Below are 24,998 nucleotides of genomic sequence, written 5' to 3'. Positions count from 1 at the left end.
AAAAAAAAAAGTTATTGGCTGTATGGATGTTTCTTTACCTGCTATTTAACAACCTTTAGAATGTATTTTGCCTCACTTTACAAAGTGACTAAACATTTTATTTTGTAGTCACCTCATCTTCCCAGGCTTCTCTCGTCACAAGAGTGTGATTTCCATGAAAGTGATGATCCATTTTTCTTGTTCCCCTCCACATTCCCAGAGCCTGGAACGGTACCTGGCACATAGCAGGTGCTCAGGAGATGTTGTGTTTGTTAGAGGAACTAACACAGCTCCTAGTTCTCAACAGAGGAGGCAATGCACACATACTCGATTGAGGTGGGTTCACAGGCACCACTCTCTTTGCCTGGACATCATCGTCCCCTTCCCAGGCAGGTGGGCCTGTCCTTCTAAGACTTGCTCCAATGTAGTTCTTCCAGGAAGCTTTCCTGGGTTTCCCTATACTTCAGAAGGATGGAACCAGAAAAAAGACAAAACAAAACAAAGTAAGCTAGAATTAAAAGTAACTGTAAGCTCAGATGGAGTGTAAAACTTAAGAAGATCATCCAAAGTGATGCAGAAAGATACACAGAGTAAAAGACATTATGGTGGGTACAAAATGCTCCTTTGGAGTTTAGGAAAGAGAATTAATTTATGAGCGATGGATAGAAAGCAGAGATCTGCCAGTACATCGTGATGCCAACAATTAGGAGGAACAGAAACACTGGATCAGGAGGCCCCCACACTCAGTGAGTCAGAAGAAATAGAGGACAAAAAAAGTGTGATGTTCTGTTGCTCATTCCTGTGCAGTTTTCTAGCTGCTACATTCTGTGAGTGAAAACAACATATATTTGAGTCTTTTCTTCCCTGCTTTTAAAAATCACTTCAATTTTCCTCCTCTGATAAATGTTTTACGAATTCCCATTCCTGATGAAAGATTTTGCTGTGATTAAAGATTTCATGAAGTTATGACAAAGGCAGAATAGATCTTCATTCTTGAAAGCTCATTTTTCTGTGAGCCGAGTGAAGAGGCCTCTTGTACGCAGCTGTCAGAGCTAATGAATATTTTCCAAGTGCTGAACCTCTGGGGGAAACACTCCCACCCAAAGAACCTAGAATCAACCAGCGTGAGCCTGCTTTTCTGAGGACATGTGACGCAACACCTCACAGCGGTGAGCAGCAGAAATGAGAGAGCTGCTGCCCTACCTTCCTCCTCCCCTGCACATGGGTTATGTGTTCACGTCTTGAACAGTCGGCGTTTACAGATGCCCTGGGGCCTCTGATGGTGATGGGCGTGTGCTCGTGTGTGCGTGTGCTCTGCCAGGGCACTGCCCGCTTCTCCACCTCAGTTCTCCTCCCTGGAAAGAGCAGACCACAAGGTTTGGAACATTTGTTTCCATCTACATGAAAAGCACAGGATTTTGAGTTCTGAGTCTGCGGTGTCGGTCACCTTACTGGTGCTGTGGCCATGTGCTGAGCATCACTTTCCTTACCTGTGCGCAGGTCTGGGGAGGACAGCCTCGAGGGCGTCGAGATGAAATGAAGAGCCAGCAACCCCAGCACACGGGGCTGTTTGCCCTCCTCCCTTCCTTTGCTACCGGCAAAGCCTTGAGAAGTAAATTTGAGAATTGAGATGCCCTTGGGAGGGTCATGTTCTGAAGACACAGTAAGCTGAAGGAGACCCAGTGCACAGATCCTTTTCTGAGTCTTTTCCCTGTGAGAAAGTACTCGCCCCACTCCAGAATGGCTTCTGCGTCCGTTGCTGACTTCTGTGTCTGCTCTGGTCATGGGTAGGGCTGTCCCATCCAGATCAGCACACACTTACTGATTGCTTGCCTTGTGCCCGCTGGGGTACATGATATTTAAGACACTGGCTGAGCTTTAGGCAACCTTCCAACTGTAACGGGAGTCTACCAAATGGGGACTAGCACGGACGATGCGTGTGTGGTTGGGGTTTGTTCTGCATGTGTAGTTGATGAGTCCGGAGGGCCAGAGGCTCTGAGGGGCCACTTCAGCTACCGAAGACGTCAACAGCGTCCCAGACCCCTCCTGGCCCTACTCAGAACCATAGCCTCCATACCTCCAGATGGGTGCTGAGCTGCTCGGCATCCTGTTCGTCTCGGGGCAGGGTGGGCGGGGAGGGAATAAGGAGCCTGAGGGGTGAATGCCTTCTTCTCTCAGGGACAGGTCTTCTTGGGATAAAAAGCCTCCAGAAGCCTATCTTTATTGGCTGGAACTTTGTTTTGGGGACCTCCCTGTGGCAGGGGGCACTGGGAGCTTGAGTATGTTAGTGTTTACCTTCTGGACCAGAGATGTGTGATGGAGTGGAGGTTTCAGGAGGGTGGGAGTGAGTAAACCTGCAGTATCTTCACAGGTCTTAAGAGAAGGAAGGTGTAGTCTGTGTAAGGCTCACAGCTGGTGCGCACACATACCTGGGATATGGTTCTCCACGTGCCAGTGCCCAGCACCTTGCTCCATACCTGCAGAAGGCAGCAGGCACCTGCTGCTGGGGTCATGACTCGGACGCAGTGTTTGTTGATCGGCACCGTGTGCCGCGTGCTTTCCCCCCCGGTGCTCTCACTTCCGGGTCAGGTTTCTAGTCCTCACATACACGAGGCTTGGAGAACTGCCAGTACGTCCTGATGCCAACAATTGGTTACCTTCCCAGGGCCACTTGGTTTGTCAGGGGCACGCTGGGCTCGACGCATGTGTCCCCAGGACCAGGGAGGATCTGCTGCCCAAACCCATTTTGCAGAGTTCAGTTAGCTCAGAGTGAGCGTGTGTGATCCTTACGTCTGGGGAACGTGCCATTGTGATAAATTGCACCTCTGACGTCCTCGAGCAGTGGGAGGTCTTTTGGGAAGCGGAGACGTCTAAGTTGCTCTGTTTGGCTTCCAGAAGACCCCCAGCTTTCTCTTGTCCTCTCTGCAGCATCCGGCAGTGCCACCTACTCCTGGATGTCTTCAATTCCACGGAGCACGAGCTGACCATCCGCGCCCGCGGCAACGAGGAGCTCATCCTGCACGCCGGCGAGTACCAGCGGTGAGCGTCCCCACCTCCCGCCTGGGGGGCGCTGGGATAAGCCTCCCTCCGAGACCCCAGAGGGAAGGCAGGCTTGGCTCCCCCTCACAGGAACCCCGGTCATGATTCAGGTTCCATGAAAGATTCTGCAGTGGCTTCGACTTGGAGGCAAGTGCGAAGTCAGGGTGAAGCCGAGTGGCATCTGTCTAAGGAAGCGGGGCGCTGGCCTCCAGGCCCCCCCTCAGGACCCTGAGGCACCTGGGCAAGACTTCACTTTTCAGTTCTTAAAGCTGTTACCTGGGAAGTGTTGGCCTTGATTGTGGAAACTCTGTCAATATCAGTAGGAAGTCCTCGGAGGAATTCCACAAACAGGCAGGCATGGCTCAGACCTCTGGGAGAGGGGCAGCGCCACCCAAGCCCATTCCCCAGAGGGCAGAAAGGTGGCTCTGCCAGGCCCCGGCACAGAGTCAGCCGTGGGCCAGGCCTCACAGGAGCTGAGTTGGAAGTGAGGGCTGACCAGGAGTGAGGCCAGGCCACGTGGGCGTGTCCCGAGGCGGGTAGAGTTCCCTGACTTTGGGAAGAAGCTCTTCTGGTCGGAGGACCCCTTCCCTGGGCATACCCTGTCTGCCTGGTCTCTCCTCAGATCCACCGCTGTGTCTCCCAGCACAGCTTGGATGTTGGGGGCATGCCTGTAGAGACGGAATTATCACTGGGATAAGATGGAGGTGGAATACAATTTTTATTTTTAATTGCAAAATACTCCCCACGTGGAGAAAACACTTTAGAAACCAGGCATACGCATCCCAGATGTAAGCCCTTTGTTCGCGTTTATTTGCCCCGGATCTCTCTGTGTCTCTTCCTGTCTGTCTTTCTCCCTCCTTCCCTTCTCTGTATTGTCTGTGTCTTTCTCTTATTTTAAGGAAATAAAATGTTAAAAAATAGCTAACATTAACAGAGTCAGTGGGGGAAATGTATATTCACTCCACACTCACCAGAACAATTGAAGTAAAAGACCCTCCAGTTTCGAGCGTGGGTGTGAAGGTCCAGTAGCCGGAACTCACGCGCCTCGGCGGGAATGTGAACACGTGTGGCCGCTTTGAAGAGGGTCTGCGGTTTCTTACAAAACTAAACATACACCTACTTGGTGCCCAGCAGTTCCAACTCCGGTAATTTATTCAGAAAAAGTTTAAGTGTTTGTTCACAAGAAGACCTACACAAGAATGCTCATAGCCAAAAAATAGAGCCCAGATGTCCATTACGGGAGAGCGGATAAACACAGGGTGGCATTTTTCCTGCAAATGTAACGATGCTCAGCACCCAAACCTAGCGCATTCCTAATACATCAGTAGGGTGACTTCCAGGAACGGAACCCTGAGTGAAGGGAGCCTCCTTGGGAAAAGCAGGTACCGTGGGACTCCATTCACCTGAAGTCCCAGAGGAGCAAACTAGTCTACTGTGGAAAAAGCAGAGCATTGCTTGCCTCTGGAGAGCTTGGGGTGGGGTTTGAACAGGAAGTGGCATGGGGGTTTTCCAGGTAAGGTCTTGGGGTACAACCTCATATGTGCGTGTGGGCTGCACGTGTGTTTGCATTTGCTAAAATTCAGCACATGTGCACTTGATCTGTGCATTTTGTTGTAAGTCGGTTTTACATGCAAAGGAAAACTGCACAAATGTCGAGCTCTAAGTGCAGCTACAGCACTGGAGGCTTTGGGAGGACTGCATGCTCTCGGCAGTGGTCTCTGGAATGCTGAAAACTAAGATGAGTGACGGACGAGGGCTGGAAAGCGGGGAGACTGATGATGAGGCACATCGAGTATAGTGTTAATGGTGTGGACTCTTGCAAGGGGCATAGCGGGTGTTCACGGAAGATTTCTTTCAACATTGTCTTTGACATTTTTCGTAAGAAAGCGTTGGGAAAAAACGATGTTGGAAAAAATAAGTGGAAGAATAGCTCAGCCCTCCTTCCTGCCTCGCCATCTTCCTCCCGCTCTCCTCCCTCCTCGGGGGGATTACGGTCCTGGAGGCGATGGACTCATTCATACCATGTTTTGCTACTTTTATTGTATTTATATCTACAACCAAACATTATTTTCAGAGTTTTTTATGACAAGCGGTTCTATATCACGTATGTCTTTTTTAAAATATGTCTTTTTATAACTTTAAATCAGCATTATGCTTTGGAGATAAATATAAATCTAGTTCTCTCCTTTCGACTGCTATTTATATTTTGTTGCATGAATACACCACTTTATCCATTTCCGTCGCTAATCCACTCTGAGGTTGCTTCAGAGTGTTGCCATTTAATGCACTTATTGTTAATGATGCCTGTGAATGCCTGTGGCCCCTAGTACAGGACCGCTGGGGCTGATAGCCGGCAGCTTGAGGCCCGGTGACTTGGGGGCATTCCCCCCTGGAGATCTCGCTGTCTAGGCCCCTGCAGAGGACTTGCCGTGTGGGGGCTCCTGTGCTCCTGCACATGGGCCTCGGAGGCCAAGCCCAGGGTCTGGCGCCTGGCGTAGGACTGGCTCCTTTGTAGGGCGTGCGTGCAGCCCCTGGGGTCTCCACCACCCACAGCTGCCTGGGCCCTGTGCTGCTCTCCACCTGTCTTTGTCCAGATGTTTTGATGTGGTCTGAGATCCCAGAGGACTTAAATCTGGTTGTCTTATGACACTGACATGAAACCGGTTGTTACAAATTATAAATCGTTAAACTTGTTCTCAGCTGGATCGTTCTCATCGGTGGAAGGCTGAATGATGTTGGCAATCTCACAAATAATCACAAATTAGTCTTGGGCTTCAGGCATCCTCATTATTGACCTTTTTTCTTAAATTCACATTTCTCTGTGCTCCCAGCTCACACATTCTTTATTCATTCATGAAGTATTCACCCAGTAAATATTGATACTTGGAGGACTTGTTCTGCGGTGCTCCGGCAGGGCCCGTGTGAACAGGTGACCCCCCCCTCCCCAGCACAGTAGCTAGGCGTGACGAGGTGACGGGTGTCTCCCACAGCCGGGCGCCAGCCTGACGGGACATCTTGCTGGCCTGCGGGGGGACTGGTAAACCAGAGGTCAGAAGTCATCTCTGGCTCTGGTCCTGCTGTCCCCGCTAACCGGTGGTGAGTGCCGGGGAGCCTAGTGTTTGTGGGGCCGCAGGGAGGTACTTCCCTTCCTCTGTGCAGACGTCTCTGGCCTTGCCTGGATCAGGTCAGACGCGTGCTCTACCTCTGGGGAGGGCGTCCCAGTGCTCACAGATCGTTCTGCCGGAGGAAGCAGAGGTGGCTGAACCTTACCTGGCAGCACCGGAAAGCGCCTGGCAGACCTCGGCCACGGGTGCTGTCCCTGTGGACCCAGGCTGTCTCCTCAGTGCCCTGTCCTTTCCCGGAGTCCTCAGCTCAACCAGTCTCCTGCCTCTTGCCTTCCCCCATGAGGAGCCGTCCCCAGCGTACCTCAGGCTGTGCCCACTCTTGAAGAAGCCTTCTCGGTGGCCAGGCGTGGCCGCTCCGAAGAGGGTCGGGCTCTGCCCCTCGGTGACTCGTTTATCCGTCCACCTGCGTGAGCTGTTCCCACTGCTGCCTGTGAAGTGGGTGGATGGAGCACTTGCTGCTGGAGATGGCACAGCCTGCAGCCTGCTCTGTGATGAAAGGCCACGGTCCTGGGACTCGTGAGGCTTTGCTCCTGCTCTTCCCAGAACCCAGGCAGCCCTGGATCAAGAGGCATTTGACTTCCTTTCAAGGGTGGCCCGTACTCCAGGAGAGGGACCAACTCAAGTCCTCTTAGGTTGTTAGGGTGCCTGCACTGCTCCTCCCCTCCTGGTAGAAAGGGGTGACCTCATCTCACCCAGGAGAGGAGCATGTGTCCTCAGGAGCACGAAGGAGCAGCGTGCTTCCCAGGGGAAGAAGCAATGGAAGGCAGAGTTACTGAGCCTGTGTGTTTGGAAGTGAAGGCACTTGAGTCCTCATGGTACTTTTGTGGGAGGTTTTGTCTGCATTTTATGGCTAAGCAAACTGAGTATAAGATCAGCCCACTTGGTGGGCTCTGCATCTGCCTGACTTCCTGGCTCTGCTTGCAGTGGTGACTGAAGGTTAAGCACTGGTTCCATTCCTCCCCCCTTGCACTGTGTGCAGCCTTCAGTAAGTTGTGACCGGCACTGTGAAGTCCACTGTCAAGTGTGAAGGCCGGCAGAAGAAGGGTAGACGGAGAAGCGTGCTGGGTTCTTGGCATCCAAAGTGTTTATGAATTCCTTCCACATGTTCCCTGAGCGTCGGGCTGGTGCCAGGCCCCTGCCAGGAGGTGAGCCAGTGAGCGAAGGTGGCACTTCTGTGTTGGTGTGGAGTAAAGGTGCACAAACATACAACTGGCATGCACGGTGAGGGGCATGGAAAGCACGCAGGAAGAAACCCGGCACAAACGGTTGAGGGGTGGCTGGGAAGGCTTCCTGGAGGAAGGGGTGCTGATGTCGAGCAGGACACTGAGTAGGAGTGAGCTGGGGCTGGTGTACAAGGGGACGGCAGCCCAGGTGCAGGGACAGCGTGCTCTCAGGAGTGGTGGGAAAGGGTTCTCGATGGAATGCTCGTGTTTTTAGCTCAGAAATACCACTCTCGTTACCATGTTTCTTAGAGATCTCTTTCTAATCTTACAACTTAAACGACAGCCTTTCAGCAAACGGATGTAGAAAGTACTGTCTCACCTTCCTGATCTCTTCCTTAGAAGGTCCTCTGGGAACGAGTGACTCATCTCTCCCTCCGGAGGGTCTGTGGCGTGGCTGGTGCATCCATTCTGTAATTAGGGACCACGAGTTAAGTTCACTTTTGCCAAACGTGGTTCGGGACGCCGGTCTGTAGTGATGACGTTTCCAGGGGCTCCCCACCATCCATCGCCACGTTCAAACTGTCGTCCGCCAGCCTCAGCTGGGTGCGGCAACATCGTTTCCCTCTGAGGGCAGCGTGCTGCACACACCACTTGGCGGTCCATAGCATCTTTACGCCTCACGGCCGAAGTTCAAGTGTGAGCACTGTGCCCGTTTTTGCCTCTGAGTAAGAGAGGTCAGAGCTTGCCCAGGGTCATGCAGGGGTTGCCACTGGAACCCAGGGCCGCCCGTCAACCACTGGGCCTGTCTCCAGGAGCTGTGTGCAGCTCTTGAGGCTGGGAGTCTAATTTCAAAAGATGACCAGAAACCGTAGAAAGCTTTTCTGAGTGAAACAGCATCAACTTCCTTAAGAAAATACAATGTTGCCAGTGGCAGATTTACTGGTAAATTAAGATGATAATTATTGTTTTTTTTGCTTAATTGTCAAACCATTAAAATTAAATTTCATGACCACCCTCATTTATGTATGCATCTTTTTAACCTTTGGTGATAGATGTTATTCTGTGCCTAAAGCCACCCCGTTTGGTTCCCTCCATCACATGGATGCACTGCCCACGCAGCGGGCCCGGGAGCAACGGGTCCAAGTGCCCACTCCCCGGGGAGGTTGATGGCTGGTTGGCCGGGAGCAGAGCTGCCTCGTTGCACTCGCCTGAGCGTGGCCTTCATGCCCAGAGGGCAGCTGCACCTCCGTGGCTCTGGAACTTGGCCTTGATGCTGACCCTGTGGCAGAGCGGGCTGGGCGGGGACCCCTCCGGGGCCTCCCATCTCTGCTAATCTGTGGCGGGGCTGCAGCCTGCGGCCCACCCTCCCTGATCGTCATCCCTTCTTAGCAGATGAGGAAACAGGCTCAGAGAGGTGACCAGCAAGGAGCTGCCAGGGTCCCCTCCTCCCCCACTGCTTTTGGCTGTGATCTCACCAATGTCTTCACGGGCACATGGAGGCAGGGACGGCGATGGCATGGCGAGGACCGGCCTGGGTGCCTGTGGCCACTGAGCGCCTGGCCCCAGAAGTGGGTGACGGTGATCTCCGTGCAGACTTAGTTCCCATTGCACTGCAGCTTCCTGCGTCCCCACGTCTCGAACAGCCCAAACTCACACACCTGGTCCCCCCCTCAGCCGCCCGTAACCTCATTTGTCTTGTTGAGCTCCTTCACGGGCTCTGAAGAAACTCATGAGGCATCCAGGGAGCACCTCATTGTGTGCAGCCCTGTGCTCGTGCTGGGCGTTCCTCCACCATATTTATACTTGCTGCCCATCCTCCATCCAGGGTGGCACAGCCTGCCCCTGGCACCTGATGAGCCTGTGCCCTTGACCTGGGCGGTCCCTCCTGCCGTCATTCTGAGTCAGAGGGCTTTGGGGATTTTCTTTTTCAATCTGGAAGGAATATGGGAGAGTCCTTTAGAAGCGGCTTCCAGAAGCAGGGAGAAAGCATCTTGACATGTTCTCGTCCTTTCAGCTGACTGATGGGGAAACTGAGGCTCAGGTCTGTTTCACAGGTCCTAGGCAGGGATGGTGGAACCGGGGTGTTCAATCCCCAGTCCAGAGCAGCCTCTACCACCCCACTCTGCCTCCCTTGTAGGGAGCAGTTTTCAAGTTTCCTAATGGACACACGGACGGCTCTTGAATCGGTAGGAGCCCCTGACCATTGGTGGGCAGAAAGGAGAAACACTGGAGTCCAGCCTGGAGGAGCAGTGGGGTCGCGGAGTCAGCACCTTGGATCATGTAGCCATTTGCTGACTCAGATGGTGGAGAAATCCTTTCTGTGAGAAAAGGAAAAGATGACTGGATTGGATCCATACCCCATGCAGCTATCTCATCCTCAGAACCCTCAGACGTGGGGCATCTTGTGGGCTTTTGTTCTGTGTTCCTGACCAGAGTCTTCCCTCCTGTGCAGGAGGTGGCCGGTCCTCACACGTGCCCCTGCCCCGGCTGTAGGCGGTCTGGAGCTGCTCTGTCCCGTGGACCGAGACGGAATGGGCACAGACCTGGGGCCACCCCCAGCCCGTATCCAGGCCCAGCCACCAGCTGGCTCAGTGGTCCTGGGCGAGTGGTTTGGTGTTGGTGAACTTCTAAGTGCTTTTCTTTATTTTATTTTACTTTTGTCACTTGTATTTAAATTCCAGTGTAGTTAACATACAATGTAATATTAGCTTCAGGTGTATAATACAATGATTCAACATTTCCATATATCACCCTGGTGCGGTGGTCATGACAAGTGCCCTCCTTCATCCCCATCACCTGCTTCTGCCATCCCCCACCTACCTCCCTTCTGGTAACCATCAGTTTGTTCTGTATAAATAAGAGTCTTTTCCCTGATTTTTCTTTCTCTCTTCCCTTTGCTCATTTGTTTTTTTTTCTTAAAGCCACATATGAGTGAAATCATATAGTATTTGTCTTTCTGATTAGCTTATTTCATTTAGCATAATACCTTCTAGCTCCATCCATGTTGTTGCAGATGAGAAGATTTCATTCTTCTTTATAGCTAAATAATGTTGCATTATACACACACACACCATATATATATACCACATTTTTATCCATTCATCAATCGATGGACACAGGCTGCTTCCATAATTTGGCTACTGTAGATGATGCTGCTATAAACATCAGGGGTGCATATATCCCTTTGAATTAGTATTTTTGTATTCTTTGGGTAAGTACCTAGGAGTGCAACTGCTGGGTCATAGGGTAGTTCTAATTTTAACTTTTTGAGGAACCTCTGTACTGTTTTCCAGAGTGGCTGCACCAGCTTGCATTCCCACCAACAGTGTAAGAGGGTGCACCTTTGTTCACATCCTCACCAACACCGATTGTTTCTTATGTTGTTGATTTTAGCCATTCTGACCCATTTGAGGTGGTACCTCATTGTGGTTTTGATTTGTATTTCCCTGATGCCGAGTGATGTTGAGTATCTTTTCATGGGTCTGTTAGCAATCTGGATATCTTCTTTGGAGAAATGTCTGTTCAAAAAATCCATTTTTAAATTAGATTATTCATTTTTTGGATGTTCTATAAGTTCTAAATAGGTTTTGGATACCAACCCTTTATCAGATATGCCATTTGCAAATATCCTCTCCCATTCCGTGGGCTGACTTTTAATTTTGTTGATTGTTTCCTTTTGCTGTGCAGAAGCTTTTTATTTTGATGAAGTCCCAATAGTTTATTTTTGCTTTTGTTTCACTTGCCTTTGGAGACGTGTCTAGGAAGAAGTTGCTATAGCCGAGGTCAAAGAGGTTGCTGATTGTGTTCTTTTCTAGGGTTTTTATGGTTTTAGATCCAAACACTTTTCTTTAAAATGGAGACAGTAATGCCTGTTACAGGTTGTTACAAATACTAATGTTAAGGCATGTCGAGTACGCAGCGCCATGCCATCCGCGACCCACAGTGGACTCCCCAGGTGGCAAATAGTTACTCTTTAGTGCCTTTGTCACACCTTGGGAACAGTTCCCACCAGCCTCGCCACCTTGGCTGGAGCACATCTCAGCCTGGGTGAAGGGCATGCGTTTGAGGGGTTGTGTTTCCTTTTTGGGGAGATGACTGTCCCAGAGTTTTGCTCAAGTAATTAGTTGTTCTTTGGAGCCTCATTTCCCTGGCTCCTCAATGGTGTCTGAAGTGGAGGCCGAGAAAGGTCTCATGTATCAGGAGTCAGAAGCCACAGAGAGGATTCAATGTAAAGAATTGTTGCGGAGGCATGAGGTTGTAACTAGGTGACTGTGAGTGTGGAGTGCACCAGGGAGGCTCTGGTGTAGCAGCTGCAGGAAGCATCACCGTCCCTGGGGCTGGGGTCCCACTCAGGGGGTCAGGATTATTAGAAGCTGGGGACTGTGGGCGTGGAGCTGATACCCAGCACTCTAAGGTTATGCCCGAGGTCTGGGGTCTCAGAGGGGAGAAGCGTGTTGCTGGGCTGCACCGGTTGGAACCCGGGGTGGAAGGACATCCCTCAAGTACAGACTGGCAGCCATAGAGGGAACATGTCCCTCCTTCTCCCGTGTCCCACATCCTCCTTCCACCCCTACGAGGCTGGGAGAGCAGAGATGTGGCTTGCAGAGTGGATGCCTGTAGGACTCGCCCAGCATGCCTTGCGCCCCCTGATCTCCTGGCTATAGTTGTCTTGCTCTTCTGCATATCCATGGATTCTCAGTTGGTGTTTATTTTCTACTGCACATTCTCATTCCTGCCAGACTAGAGGGCCCCAAGCTGTGCTGCATATTGGAATTACAGGGACCTTTGAAAAAGAGCGATGCCTGTCCTCTCCCCACCTAACCCCATGTCTTGGTCTGATTGGTTGGGTGCCGCCAGGACACCAGGATTTGTGACTCTAACATGCGGCCAAGTGCAGGAACCACGGGGCCAGACAGTGAATTATTTGAGAGCAGTTTGTATCTTGGTTGTTCTCGAATATCCCCCCTACTTGGCCCAGTGTCCAGCAGTTGGTAGGTGCTCAGGTGATGTTTGGTTGGGAGTGGGTCATTCCTAGAGGCTCTGCTCTTGGGGGCGTTCTGAGGTTTTCGTTCTCTATGTGGCTCCAGGATGAAGCCTCAGATGCGGAGGTCAGGGTAGAAAATGCCTTGATCAGTTGCTTTGAGTTGAGTCATAAGGGGCCGTGGTCTGTGACGGTATGGTTGTACCTTGCATATGTTGTCCCTGGCCTGGGGGGTCTGAGAGGAAAGCATGCCTTTTTCTAACTGGTCTCCCCAGGGGGAGTGGGGTTTTGCCACGTGCCCACCTGGAGAGGACGTGTGTTTGTAATGTACAGAAGGGCACCCTGTGCTCCCCGTAGTCCCGGGTATGTCCTCCTAAAGTGTGATTCTTCTCATTACCTTAATCTGATAGTAAATCTGTTCCTATGGGGAAAACTTGAGAAGAAAAGTGTAATATTTTATTCCTTATGGACACCTTGTGGTTCTTGAAGTTTGGGGCTCACTCTCACATCAGAGTTGTGCCGTGGGTGTTTTATAAGTAGTTAGAGACAATGTCCCTGTAACATGTTTCATTAGAGTCTCTGCAAGTGTTTGGTGGAAGTCATGGGCATGGGCATGGGTGGTGGTAGGATATGTACCCACCGGGTGCATTCTTTTATTCCGGAGGTTTAAAATCTGTAACAGATAACCTTTGGCATTCGTTCATATTTCCATTTGCTTTCTAGTTGGTGCTGTCACAAGAGCTGAGAACCAGACCTAGTGCTTTGTGCATGCAGCCCAGGCTCACGGTAGACTGCCCACCCCTGGTGTGGGGTTTGGGATGAGAATGAGAGGGGAAGGGGCTCATCCCCTAGCAGCCAGGGATGGGGTGGCTGGGAACAGCTTCTCCATGCAAGACCTTCATGGGAGCCCTGGGCCAAGAAGAAGCTGGCGAAACAAGAGCAAACTGGGTGGGTTGGGGGGTGGCTTAGGCAGAGGGAATAGCCTGTGACAGCCAGGGGGGTCGGGGTCCGGGAGAGCACATGGGGTTCTGCAGGCTGGAGACTGTTCAGAGTTGGAGCTGCAGGCCAGAGAGGAGAGGCCAGGGTGAGGCAGGGAGGCAGCAGGGCCTGTGAGCCAATGCTGGGTCTCTTTCTGGGGGGAAAGGGATGGTCACGAGAGGGTTTTAGGTAGGAGAGTGTCTGGCCTCTAGGAAGTGTCCGGAAAGGGTGACAGCTGGTGAGAGCCTTGGTGCTGGTCAGGGGAGGTCATAGTGCTGGTGACTGGGGTACCTTTGGTGCTGAGAGGAGAGCCTGGACACCAGAGGCCCTCAGCAGGGAGGAAGAGTTGGCAGAATTTGGGGCATGTGGTGTGAGAAAAAGGGAAGTTTCTAGTTTGGGCTGCTGGTGGATGGCGTTGCCATTGGCTGCCCCCGGGAGCGCAGGACTTGGAGTGGGCTGGGGGAGGATTCTGCAGTGTGCACAGGCTGTAGTCACAAGGCTGCCTTCCTGTTGGCCAGAGATGCCCCGCTGCGACCTTGGCCAAGGAGCCCTGGATCGAGAGTCGAGGGTCCAGCTTCCGATTGCATCTGGAGAAGATAGAATGATAGTGGTGTGACTTGCATGGCCCTTGGAAAATTTGACCATTTTTATTCTGTTCTTTCCTGCGAGGGAGGGAACAGGTCTTCTTGCAAGAGACTGGGAGGGCCAAGCTCTCCCGTGTCCTGGGGTGGGCATTCTGTGCAATGGAGGCCTTTCTCTGGAGCCCTGTGGGAGATCTCAGGCTGGGGGACCTGGCTCTCCCGGTCCTCATGGGGCTTGCTCTCCAGAACAGCCCAGAGAGCCTTTGGGTGCCCGGATTAGGGGCGTAGACCCTCTGCAGGACTCCGGGTATCTGCTCTTTCTGTTTGGGCACAGCTGGCCCCTCTGTTTCCTCAGAGGCTCTTCCTGTGCTTTCCAGCCCAGGAATGCAGTGCAAATCCCACCTTGGGCTGGAGAAGTGGAAAGAGGTTTAAGTGGTTCGTCCAGGTCTGCCCCGGGCATGGGCCCTCTGGAGGGACAGGTCTGAAGCCAGCCCAGGGACTTTCCTCACTGGGGGAAGGGTCTCATGTGAGGCACTCGGTGGCCCAGAAAAATCACGGTGGCCTTCCTTGGACTGTGGCTTCCATGACATTTTTCACATAATGAAGGAGGTACTTCAGAGTGGAAAACTGTCTCGGAACGTGGGTCACAGGCAGCATCTTGGAGCTGAGTGCTTGCCAACTGGAACCATCGACGGCAGACCAAGTGAAATGGGATGGAGATAATAGAGTCATTTAATTTGTGTCAGTTCAGAAAGTCTCTGTGAAGTTAACTAACTCGAAGACGGATTAGCCACTGGAACCTGCCCGAGGTAGACATAGTAAAACCACACCGTCAGAGAACTTTCCTGGGCTTCCAGAGCGCCAACCTGGACGCCTGTTGGCCATGGCGGAGAAGGGGCGTCCGAGGCTCTCCGCACTGACCTGTGCTCCACCACTGTACTCCACGGGGTCACGTGTGAGCACTCCACCGCAGGCAGGCGACTTGCGGTTCTCTGAGGCCTCCCCTCCTGCCTTCTAACTCCCTGCCTGCCTCCCACAGGGCTCCAGAGAAAGGCCTCCATTGCACAGAATGATCCCGCTTGCCAACTGGGAGACTGAGGCTAGGCGAGATCACATGACTCGTCCCAAGTGACACTGGGCTCGCATCCAAGCCAGGCTTTGAGCCAAGTTGTAAGATGCTCACAGCACTGAGCTCCGTCCTACCCACTCGTTCTGACCGAATCGAGAGCTCCTACCAGGAACCACGCTGTGTGCCAGGCCCTGAGACGCACCCAGCAAAGGCCAGTGGCTCCGAGGCCTCACGGTGTGTTGGGGGGAAGGGCCCGCGGCGAGGACAGCAGAACGCAGGCCAGGCAGAAGAGGAGGCCTGGCATGCTTGTGTCGTTCCTGGAGCGCGGGTGCTGAGCCTTCCAGTGTGGGAACAGGCCTCTGCCCGTGCGGGGCCACCTTGCCGGCCGCCTTCCCGGATCTCTGGGGATGCCTAGACTACATGTGTGTGATCCACGCACGATGTATGTCCTGTGTGCACACGTGTGTTCAGAGACCTGAGTTTATACACATGCAGTAAACTATGAATGTTATTCATAGTACCTGTAGAATATTGTCACGGCTCATGGGCTTTGTCTGAATTCGGCTCGGGGCTGACATTCTCTCCAGAAACAGTGGAAAGGTCGGGAGCTCTGGGGCCACGGAGACCTGGGTCACAGTCGTCCTGTATTACTCCTGCTCACGGTTTCATGCCAGGTAAAGTACTCACCCCCGTGTCGGTGCTGGCATCCACAAAGCAGGGACTGGGGTGACGCCTGCCTGGTGAGGTGGGTGTGGGCCCGGGTCCCTGGCATCGAGCCTGTCCAGCATTTAGTAACGGCTCCATACATGGGAGCCTACCGCTGTTTTCCTAGAGAAACTTGGGGTGCTCTCCCATGTCGGTGGCACATCATTCTGAAGAGGAAAAGAGGCAAAGGCCCCTTACAACGGGGCTCCAAGGGATTGGACGTCTGCTCTCGTGAGCGCATGACCTGGTTGGTGGATGGTGCATACTAGCAGCATCCCAGAACCCCAAGGCCCGCCGCGTCCTACTGCCTGGCAGCTGTGTCCTCCCTCCTGACTTGGGGTCGTCCTGGATACTCCTGAGACTCAAGACAGGGGACAGAGTGGGCTTCCCGTGCTGGGAAAGAGCTGATGACTCCTGAGAGGGGCACCACGGGCGGGCACCATGGGGGGTCTCACAGGTGCTGCTCAAACAGGGAGACTGTCGTTTCCAGGGCTTGACAGGGACCCGAGGACGCAGATAATAAGCTGGCTTGGAGAGGTGCAGAGGTCATAGGACTCCAGGGCAAAGGCTGCAGGTTTCCTGTAAAAAACCGAGCATCTGCCCATGTCACTGAGCATCCCTCCCCCCCAGGAACCAGTTTATTGGGGAGAGGTTTTTACCTCCTACTCTTAGTGTTTGGACAGATGTGTCATGACCTGCACGCACCATTATAAAGTCCTCTGCGGTCTGCCTGTTCAGCCTTCGGTGCTCCCAACCCTGGCAGCCACTAATCCTTTTACTGTCTCCGTAGTGTTCCCTTTTCCAGAACGTCCTAGAGTTGGAATCACACACTGTATAGCCTTTCTGATTGGCTCCTTCGAGTTAGCGATCCCTGTTCATTTCTCTTCAGCGCCGAGCTGTGCCCGCGGTCTGGGTGGACCCCAGCGTGCCATGCACCTCCTGCGGCACATGTTGGTTGTGTCCAGATCTTGGCAACGATGAGTGAAGCTGCTATAAACATCCATGTGCAGGTTTTTGTGTGGACAGACGTTTTCAGCTCCTTTATGTAAATACCAAGGTGTGTGGTTTCTGGATCACATGGTCAGAGTATGTTTAGTTTTATAAGAATCATTGCACATTTTTAAAAACCAAAAACAACGCATGCTTTGTTGGCCTTTCCACCCGCTGTTCCGTTATCGTTCCGTCGTGGAAGGAGATGAAAACGACAGCCTCCCTGTTTGAGCAGCACCTGTGAGACCCCGCATGGTGCCCGCCCGTGGTGCCCACCCGTGGTGACCTTTCTCGGGAGCGCCCTGGGCCACGCGGCCTGCCCGACCATCTCTGCGTCCTCTCAGACTGTGTCCACACTCCCTCCACCCCCCTGCATGATGTCGGTATCTGCTTCCAAGTCTCTCCGCCCTAGGAGCCACTTGGGCCGGGCTCCCGTGCTCGTTAGCTCTCTCGTTAGCTTCTCCCGGCCGGGGAGAAGCAGCTTCGAATCCCCTTCTGTATCCTGCCCTTGTGGCCAAGGTTCTCTGCGGGAACAGAAGACCCAGAATCTTTGTGACTTCGCACAGCAAGTTTCCTGGGCGTCCCAGGGTGGTGGCTCTCGCTCTGCTCGTGTTGCTGTCATTCACGACTCACATTCTGTCTGAGAGGTGCTGGTTTCGTGGCGGAGGGAAAAGGGAAGGGGACAGGCCACGCGACACCTCGGGAGCATGTCACTTCCACATGTTCTGTTGGTCCAGCAAGTCACAGGCAGCTTGAGATTGGGGTGCGGGCGGATGATCCCCTAGGGAGGGACACCGAGAGTGTGGACATCGCTGCGACCTCCGCCCTCCAGCCTGGTGCCTTCTGCTCTCATCCTCACCCTCTGTGGAGGAGGCTTGCTTTGTCCTCTGTGAACATGTTGGCTACGGTCAGCTCATGCGCTTTCCCTCCTTCCAGCGTTTCTGCGGACAGCATTCCTGGTGCCGTGGTGCCGAGGAGGGCACGCAGAAGTGCCCGTGGGGCCTGCGTGATGCGCGTGTGCGTGGGGGCTGCTGTGTCTGGGGTTTACGGAGTGCCCATCTGACGCCGGCTACCCTCCCTCTCCCAGAAGCAAGCCCACTCTCCTCTCTCGGGCTTTGTGGCAGCGGGACTGGGCGGACACCCAGCGAGGGCCCAGCGCTGTGTGCCTGGCTTGTATACTTCTCGGCCTCTCAGCGACCTGAAGGACAGGCAGGCCTGAACCCCCCTGGTAACCAGAGACGGACTGGCCGCCCTGGCCCCATGGGAGAGCAGCGGAGGGGGCCGCACCCTCACCTTTCCCACGGTGTACGCCCATCCTTTCTGGAAGATTTTTTTTCTTTTCAGAATTGGTATATACCAAGGACCTCTTCCCCGCTAAGCCCCCCTCCCTCAGTGAGGCCACACTGCGCTCCCAGATGCCTGTCTGCCTTGCTTCCTTCTGCACTCTTACTGGTGATTAGGTTAAAGGAAATTCTCTTATTTCCAATGAATCATCCCTCATGAACCTGTTCTGCATTCAGCACACAGCAGACTCCCTACTTAACATGGAGCTTCCTCTCTCCCCTCTGGGATTCTTCTCTATTTTTAAAAAGTAATTGAATTATTTGTGTTTGCTCCTTGTGTTTGGGGATGTTTCTAGAACAAGGAACTAGAGGTTATGGTTGATGAATGCTAATGGACACCTTGATAGGAAAATCATAGTTAGCCCATGCCAGCTGGGGGCTCCCAGAGGCCAGAAGGCAAAGCGGCTGTGCTTTGGGAGTCTTTGTTCTTGATTATTTCTATTAAAAATGCACGGAGCCATCGTTTGCTGCGTAAACAGGCCCTCATGAACACCTTCTCCCCTCACCTTCCACAGCTTCATGCACGAGCCTTGTGCTCCCCATCCGGTAGGGCTGATGCAGACCCCAGTTTGTTCCGAGGAGCCCGGGGGCCCAGGGTTGCTGCTGCTGCCTCCCCCGGGTGTTCAGCCTGCAGAGAAGGCGATTTCTCGAGGGTTGTCACGTGGGGAGAACCTCCGAGAGCCCAGCAAGGCCCAGGATCACAGCGGGGACGTTTCAGAATATGCAAGAATATTCTAAATACTCCTTCTCCATTAACAGCCCTTTCTAGGTGCCTGGATGTGTGAGGCAGTGTGCCAGGTGTCCGGGTCCGAGAGGAGCAAACTTGGCACCGTAGTTAGAGGTGGTGTAGAGGGGAGGTGGGTAGCGCCTTGCCCAGGGTGCGCCCGCTCTAGGGGCCGAAGATGGACCAGGCGACTGTTGCTGCCAGCCGGGCAGGCTCAGGACAGACGGTGAAGGGGGCCCTCGGCCTGCCCTGCCTTCACGGGGTCAGCATAGGGTGAAGGTTCCTGTTTGGCTGGTTTGGGGACAGCATCCTTCGCTGCTGTCACTGAATCATCTCCAGCACACGTATTAGTGCAGTGGGGTCATAGTTCTTTGGTAGAAATGTGTAATATTTTAGGACAATTAAAAATCTAGCCTCTATCAAACATGGCATAACTTCAAGCACTCAGCAAATGTGGGGAAAACCAATCTTGCCATGTTTGATTTCCCTCTTCAACCTCTTAGTGTTATTCCTAACTCTTCTTAGTATCATTTTGCAGATGCCATTCTGAATAGTTGTAATGATTCTTCTGAAAAACACCTAACCCTTGACTCTGAGAGTTGCAAGGGGTCTTTGAGATCCTCAAAGCCCAGACCCCACATTAAGCCCAGAGAAGGGAAAGTGGCTTTTCCAAGATGTTGTAGCCAGTGGGTGAAAGAACCCAGACTAGACTTGGTTTGGTTTTCGGATTCGTGGATGCTCCTAGTTGCTTTATCTTCCCAAAGGCTGTGGGTTCTTGGTGGGGGGGTTGAGCCAGGGATCTCCGAGACAGGGTGTAGTGTCCAAGTCAGGTGTAGGCTGGTTTCTCCATTCTCTCAGCCTGGATTCCCTGCTCCTTTTCGACCCAGGCCAGGCATCATCTCTGCCAGAGGCTGTCCCTGACCTCCTGAGACGCTGCTTTCCTCTCCACATCCTACGGCACCTGCTTCCTGCCCGCCCCTGTGGTTCAGGCTGCGCACCACCATTACTGAGTTCTACAGGTGCCTCTCCCCAAATAGATGGGGGCGTCGGGAACCGGGGCCATGCTTAGTTATTTTCTGTCTCCCCAGGGTCCGTGGAGCAGTAAGTGGTTAACCAGTGTGGTGGACAGAATGATGCCCCCTACCTCTACATCCTAATCCCTGAAACCTGTGGTGTGTTTCCTTACCTGGCGAAAGGAACTTTGCAGATGTGATTAAGTTAAGTACCTTGAGATAGGGAGATTATCCTGGTGCCTTAGTCTGCTTGGACTCCTGTAACAAGATGGTTTATAAACAATAGCAACTTATTTTTCCCAGTTTGGGAGGCTGGAGGCCCAGGATCAGGGGGCCGGCACGGTCAGGCTGTAGTGAGGGCTCTCTCCTGGGTTGTGAACGGCTGCCTATTCATCAGATCCTCACATGGTGGGAAGAGGGTAGTAGCTCTCTGGCCTCTTCTTATAAGGGCCCCTCCCTCATGACCTGCTCACCTCCCAGAGGCCCCACCTCCAAATGCCATCGTACTGGGATTAGAGACTCAGCACTGGAATTTTGGAGGGACGTAAACGTGCAGTCCGTTGCACCTGGGGCATCCAGGTGAGCCCAGTGTAATCACAAGGATCCTTACCAGGGAAAGAGGGAGGTCCTCGCCTCTGGGGCAGGGCAGCTGTGACAATTGAAGCAGAGGTTGGAGGGAGCCAAGGCATGCAGGGGGCCCCCAGAAGCTAGAAGAGGCAGGGAAACTGGCTCTCCTCCGGAGCCTCCTAAAGAAATGCAGCCCTGCTGACCCATGTGAAGACCTCTGACTTCCAGAACTGTACTGTGATGATTTGTGTTGTTGGAAGTTTGTTGGGTGATTTGTATGTGGTGATGTTACAGCAGCACAGTGAGCGAGAGGGAGGATGGGGCGCCCTCGGAGGCCAGCCCTGGGATTGGCTCTCGGGCCAGCCCCTCACTTTGATGAGCGCAAGGTGGATGGTAATGCCTGCCCTGCCTTACCTCCCGGCGGTTCTGAAGCGGTTTGGAGAAGAGACGGTGGGGTGCGTAGCCCTCAGCCACCCCTGCGGGGTACCGAGCCACAGCTCTCACTGTGCTGATGCAGTCCTGCCTTCTGAGCCATGGGGGTCTTCAAACTTGCGCTTTCTGAGGCCAACGGCCCTAAGGTTCAGACTTCAGCTGCTAACCATGTTCCTGCTGCTCCCTGGTTCTATATTTGGTCTGGTTCTCCGTCTCTAACAGCTCTAACAGTTCACTTTATAAAATCTGTGCAGAAGATTTGCAAATGCACAGAGTGTGCCCTGTATCTTACCTGAGCCCAGAGTGCAGTGATGGTGGGCACAGCTAGACCCTGCGCCAGGCTCTCTATCCAGGAGCCTGCCTCTAATCTTCACGGTGGTCCTCAGGATGGTGGCCGCTGTGACCGCCACATCTTACAGATGGGGACACAAAAGCCCGCTGAAGTGAGGCTCTCTGCCCCTGATTGAGCGGCTGCTGTCAGTTCTGGCCCGGGGCTGCCAGAATCAAAAGCAAAGGCTTTCTAGTCCCCAGTTTGCTGGACACCCATTATACTCACTCATGTCTGTGGACTCTTCTCAGCCCGCCCGCTACATATCGATAAGAGGGTGGTTTTGTATACTTCAGGGTAAAAACTTAGAAGTAGAATAAGTTGTCATGTTTCTTCTGCACTTCTCCGGATCTCACGCTCTGCGCTCTCCCTGGGAGACCACTGTGCCGGGCAAACAACGTGATTGCCTGCTTTGTGCCAAGCCCCATGCTGGGGGTCTGGAAATACTGTGTCTGCTCCTCCTAATAAGGTAGATGTTATTCCAGGTTTCACAGGTGGCGGCTGAGGGAATGTCAGGCCCTTTTACTCGTTCCTGCACCAGGATTTGCTGAGGGCCTGTCACGTGCCTGCAGGCTGCCATTTTCAGTTCCGTGGATTTACCTGCAAACACAAGCCAAGTCACTGCTCTCCTGGGGCTGACATTCTAGTGGGGCACGTACCGATGGGCGATGTCCGGTGATGAGAAGTGGCAGGAGGGGCGATGTGGAGGTGAGGAAGGAGAGCAGGACGGAGCCTTGCAGGCTCATGGGCGTGCTCTGGATTTACTCTGGATTTACTCAGAGCCAGGAAGGCACTGGAGGGTTTTGAGCAGAAGGACTGACGTCATCTGACTATTATTTGGGGATCAGCTGGTAGGTCCAGGAAGGGGGTTTCACACCCGATCTTTGTGGCTCTGAGGCCTGGACCCTCTCCTTACGTCCGGGCCTTGCATATGCTTCTGATGTCCTAGCGCTGCTAGAGCTGGGGCCTCGTGAAGTGGGCTCTGAGGGCGTTTCCCCCATTTTCCCCTCATCCCCAGGTGGGCACAGCTCCTGTGGTGCACAGATACTCAGGACTTGCCGAGGAATGGACCATAGGTGCGGAGGGATGGTCCCTTGCCTTCCATGTTTGGATGTCCTGCCATGAAATGTTGAGGTTTTCATGAAAGTAGACACATCTTCATGCTGCAGGCTTGCCACAGAGCCATTTGATAATCTCTAACAAAGAGTCTTGAAAGCTTTCGAACAAGTGAATGATTTCCTCCTGGAAAGATCTCCTAGTGAAAAAAACATCTATCGACCAAGTGTTGAACGCAAGGATTGTATTGGTATTTATAGAAACCAAAATGTCTGACAATGGGGCATGACTAGTAAATAACGTACATTTATATAATTGACTGTTATGCAGCTCTCAGAAATTGTGTTTTTATAGAATTTATGATGCCATGTTCAGTTGTCCCAGTGAGGACAGTGATGCCAGCAGACATAGGCAAGGGAGACACACTCCTTACATGGCAGCGAGGAAACATGCCCCTGGGTGTGTGATGGGGGGTCATACCCAGAGCAGGAGGCCCAAAGCCATCCCCTCAGAGGCCCCGGTGCCTTGGTCTGCAAGGCCAGGATGCGCCGGGGCTGCTGCTGGACCCCTGATGGGGAGGGAGCTCCGCTCAGGTTCCTGCGAAAGCCCTGCTCTCTCCCTGTCCACCGTGTGCCGACCTTCACGGATGCTTCCATGAGGCTGGGTGAATGCAAAGCTCGATCCTCAGGATCACAAGACACAGCACGTACCTCTAGGCCCAGACTTCAGGTGGACCTGAAGTTTATTCCTGCATCCTGGAGAAGCGTCCACTACTTCATATGCGGAAAAGGCAGGAGGCAGCCTGGTATTTATGATACGACACACAGTACATAGAAGTCCAGTAGCATAAATAACGCATGCATGTCTTCACATGCCTGGAGGGAAATACAGCAGAACGTTCACAGTGAGAGAATCACGGGGGCATCTTTTCCTTCTGTGTCCTTCAGTTTTTCTGATGTGCTTGCCGTGTTATTTGAAATATAGACTTTTTTTTTTTTTTTTAAACCCTCACCACAGGGCATGACCAAGTGCTTTTTGGGGTTCCGAGTGCCCAACTGCCCCTTTATTTCATTTTTATTGTTATCTGTGTGCATTTGGGTTTGCTTGCCTTCTGTCAACCAGAAATCCCCGGTGTCTCTGGGGACAGAAGCTTCATGTTTATTCGGGTCAGATTTGAACTCAGCACTGGCCACCTCGTTGCCGATCCGGCACCTTCCAGCAGTCACTGTCCTGCCGCGGCCACTCTGTGGAGTAGTGTGGGAGTCTTTGGAGATCCAGGCTGTCGTTCCTGACCCCGAAAGATTAGGCTTGTTCAGGAAAGCAGCTTTTGGGTTTTCTGAAGCTCTGAAATGATCGCAGCCAGACAGCTGGCCATCCTGTGTTTTCGCTTCTCTCTAGAGACGGCAGCGATGGAGTCTTTTCCCACCTGGGCTCGCTCAGCCACCAGCGCCACCTCAGCCGTGTCGGAGTGCGCGGACGGAAGTTAGCTGGCTTCCCATGTGTCATCTGGAGGGGGGAGGGGGGAGGGGATTGCCTCCCCGTGGGTGACTCCCGTTGACCCTCCACCTGGCGGCGGCAGCCCCCTGGCTTACTGTGCTGTGCGCGTCTCACCTCGTGCTCCCAGCTCCATGTGGCGGGCAAACGGTGAACATCTGTGGGCCGTGACTGCACACACGTGTGTGTGTGTGTGTGTGTGTGTGTGGTTCGTGTGTTCCCGCTGCTCCTGCTGTTGAAATGCCACCTTAGATGTGTGCAAGGGGGAAGGCAGACGTTCCTCACTGGAATCTGACGTCCCCTAATCTGGCTCGCTGAGTATTCTTTTCCCTGCTTGTCTCTGACTCATAAGGATGTGTTTTGTTGTTGCTTATTTTATAGAACTTGGTATTGGGAACAGTTGGACCCCAAAGGCAAGTCTCCAGGCCTTAGGGGTTAGGCCTCTGGGCGCCCTGGGCTTGTTCTGCCCTCCTCAGGGCATCACTGGGAGCCCCCAGGGGCACAGTCATGCGGGATGAGCAGGAGCTGCGGCCCCATGCCTGCCAGGCTCTGCCCCGGCCCGGGAGGTGCGGGGTGGCCAGGCAGAGGCAGTCAGGACCCGACGGCTGGGTTTTCTGGTGTAGCAGACGGTGGCCACCAAGTGTGGGCCTTTGTGCAGGCTGTGGATGCAGGTGGTGCGTGGAGCCGGCCTGGTGAAGGGTCACACGGCCTAAAGGCATAAGTAGCCTTGACAGGGGAATCAGGATGGGAGGCAGGTTTGGAACAGGCAAAGGATAGGAGTGGGCGTGGGGGCCGAGTCCCTCCGTCGGGTGGCTTCACTGGGGCGTGTCCATCCTGATGGGAGTCGCACCTCGCGTTGCCCCACTTGGCTGTCCAGGCCCCTGGCAGTTCAGTGTGGTTGGAAGACCCTCCTCATGGGATGGGACAGGGCTTACCACAGCCCCCTACTGTCAGAGGTGGAAATCGTGAGGTCAGGGTTTAAGGATCTCACCCAGCAGCGGGCTGGAATTCACATATAACTGCTTGGCCCCATGGCCTGTGATGAGCATCCTCCAGACCCTGCCCCACAGCTGACAGCACGTGCGCTACCGTAGATAAGTGTCGGCCGGGGCAGCTCACACGTGTGTGTGCCCATCAGCTGTCCTGCTCCCAGCCCCCCAGCCTTTGTTCCTTCTGCACAGAGCATTGACTGCCCCTCTCTCTGGGCATGTGGCCTTCGGAACCCGTGGTTCTCCTTATCAGAGGGAGCAGAGTGTGGGTCTCTCTCCTCCAGGAGGATGGATTTGACTGAGCTGGGTGTGACTGGGTGTGAAAGTGACTCAGACATTAGTCCTGCCCCTGCAGAGTGCACAGTACAGGAGAGGAGACAACACAAGACTCACATACAGATGGTAGACAGGGCGTGCTGCCTTGAAACGGGGGAGGCCCAGA

The 24,998-nt window shown here is 53.4% G+C and overlaps 1 protein-coding gene across 1 annotated transcript in view; it reads left to right on the top strand.

Moving 5' to 3' along the window:
* The window catches only part of LOC102729837 (trafficking protein particle complex subunit 9), a 326,483-nt gene extending 323,445 nt beyond the window's left edge, over window positions 1–3,038 (top strand). Inside the window, exon 19 of the mRNA XM_081816622.1 lies at window positions 2,908–3,038. Within this exon, the coding sequence (XP_081672748.1) occupies window positions 2,908–3,022 (115 nt within the window). The 3' untranslated portion in view covers window positions 3,023–3,038. The remainder of the gene's footprint in view (window positions 1–2,907) is intronic.
* Window positions 3,039–24,998: the final 21,960 nt, after the last annotated feature.

This window comes from Leptonychotes weddellii, chromosome 4, assembly GCF_054177405.1.
Source record: "Leptonychotes weddellii isolate Sample4059 chromosome 4, ASM5417740v2, whole genome shotgun sequence".
Taxonomy (NCBI): domain Eukaryota; kingdom Metazoa; phylum Chordata; class Mammalia; order Carnivora; family Phocidae; genus Leptonychotes; species Leptonychotes weddellii.
The sequence above is the reverse complement of the archived record's forward strand: the minus strand, read 5'-3'. Positions and strand labels throughout refer to the sequence as shown.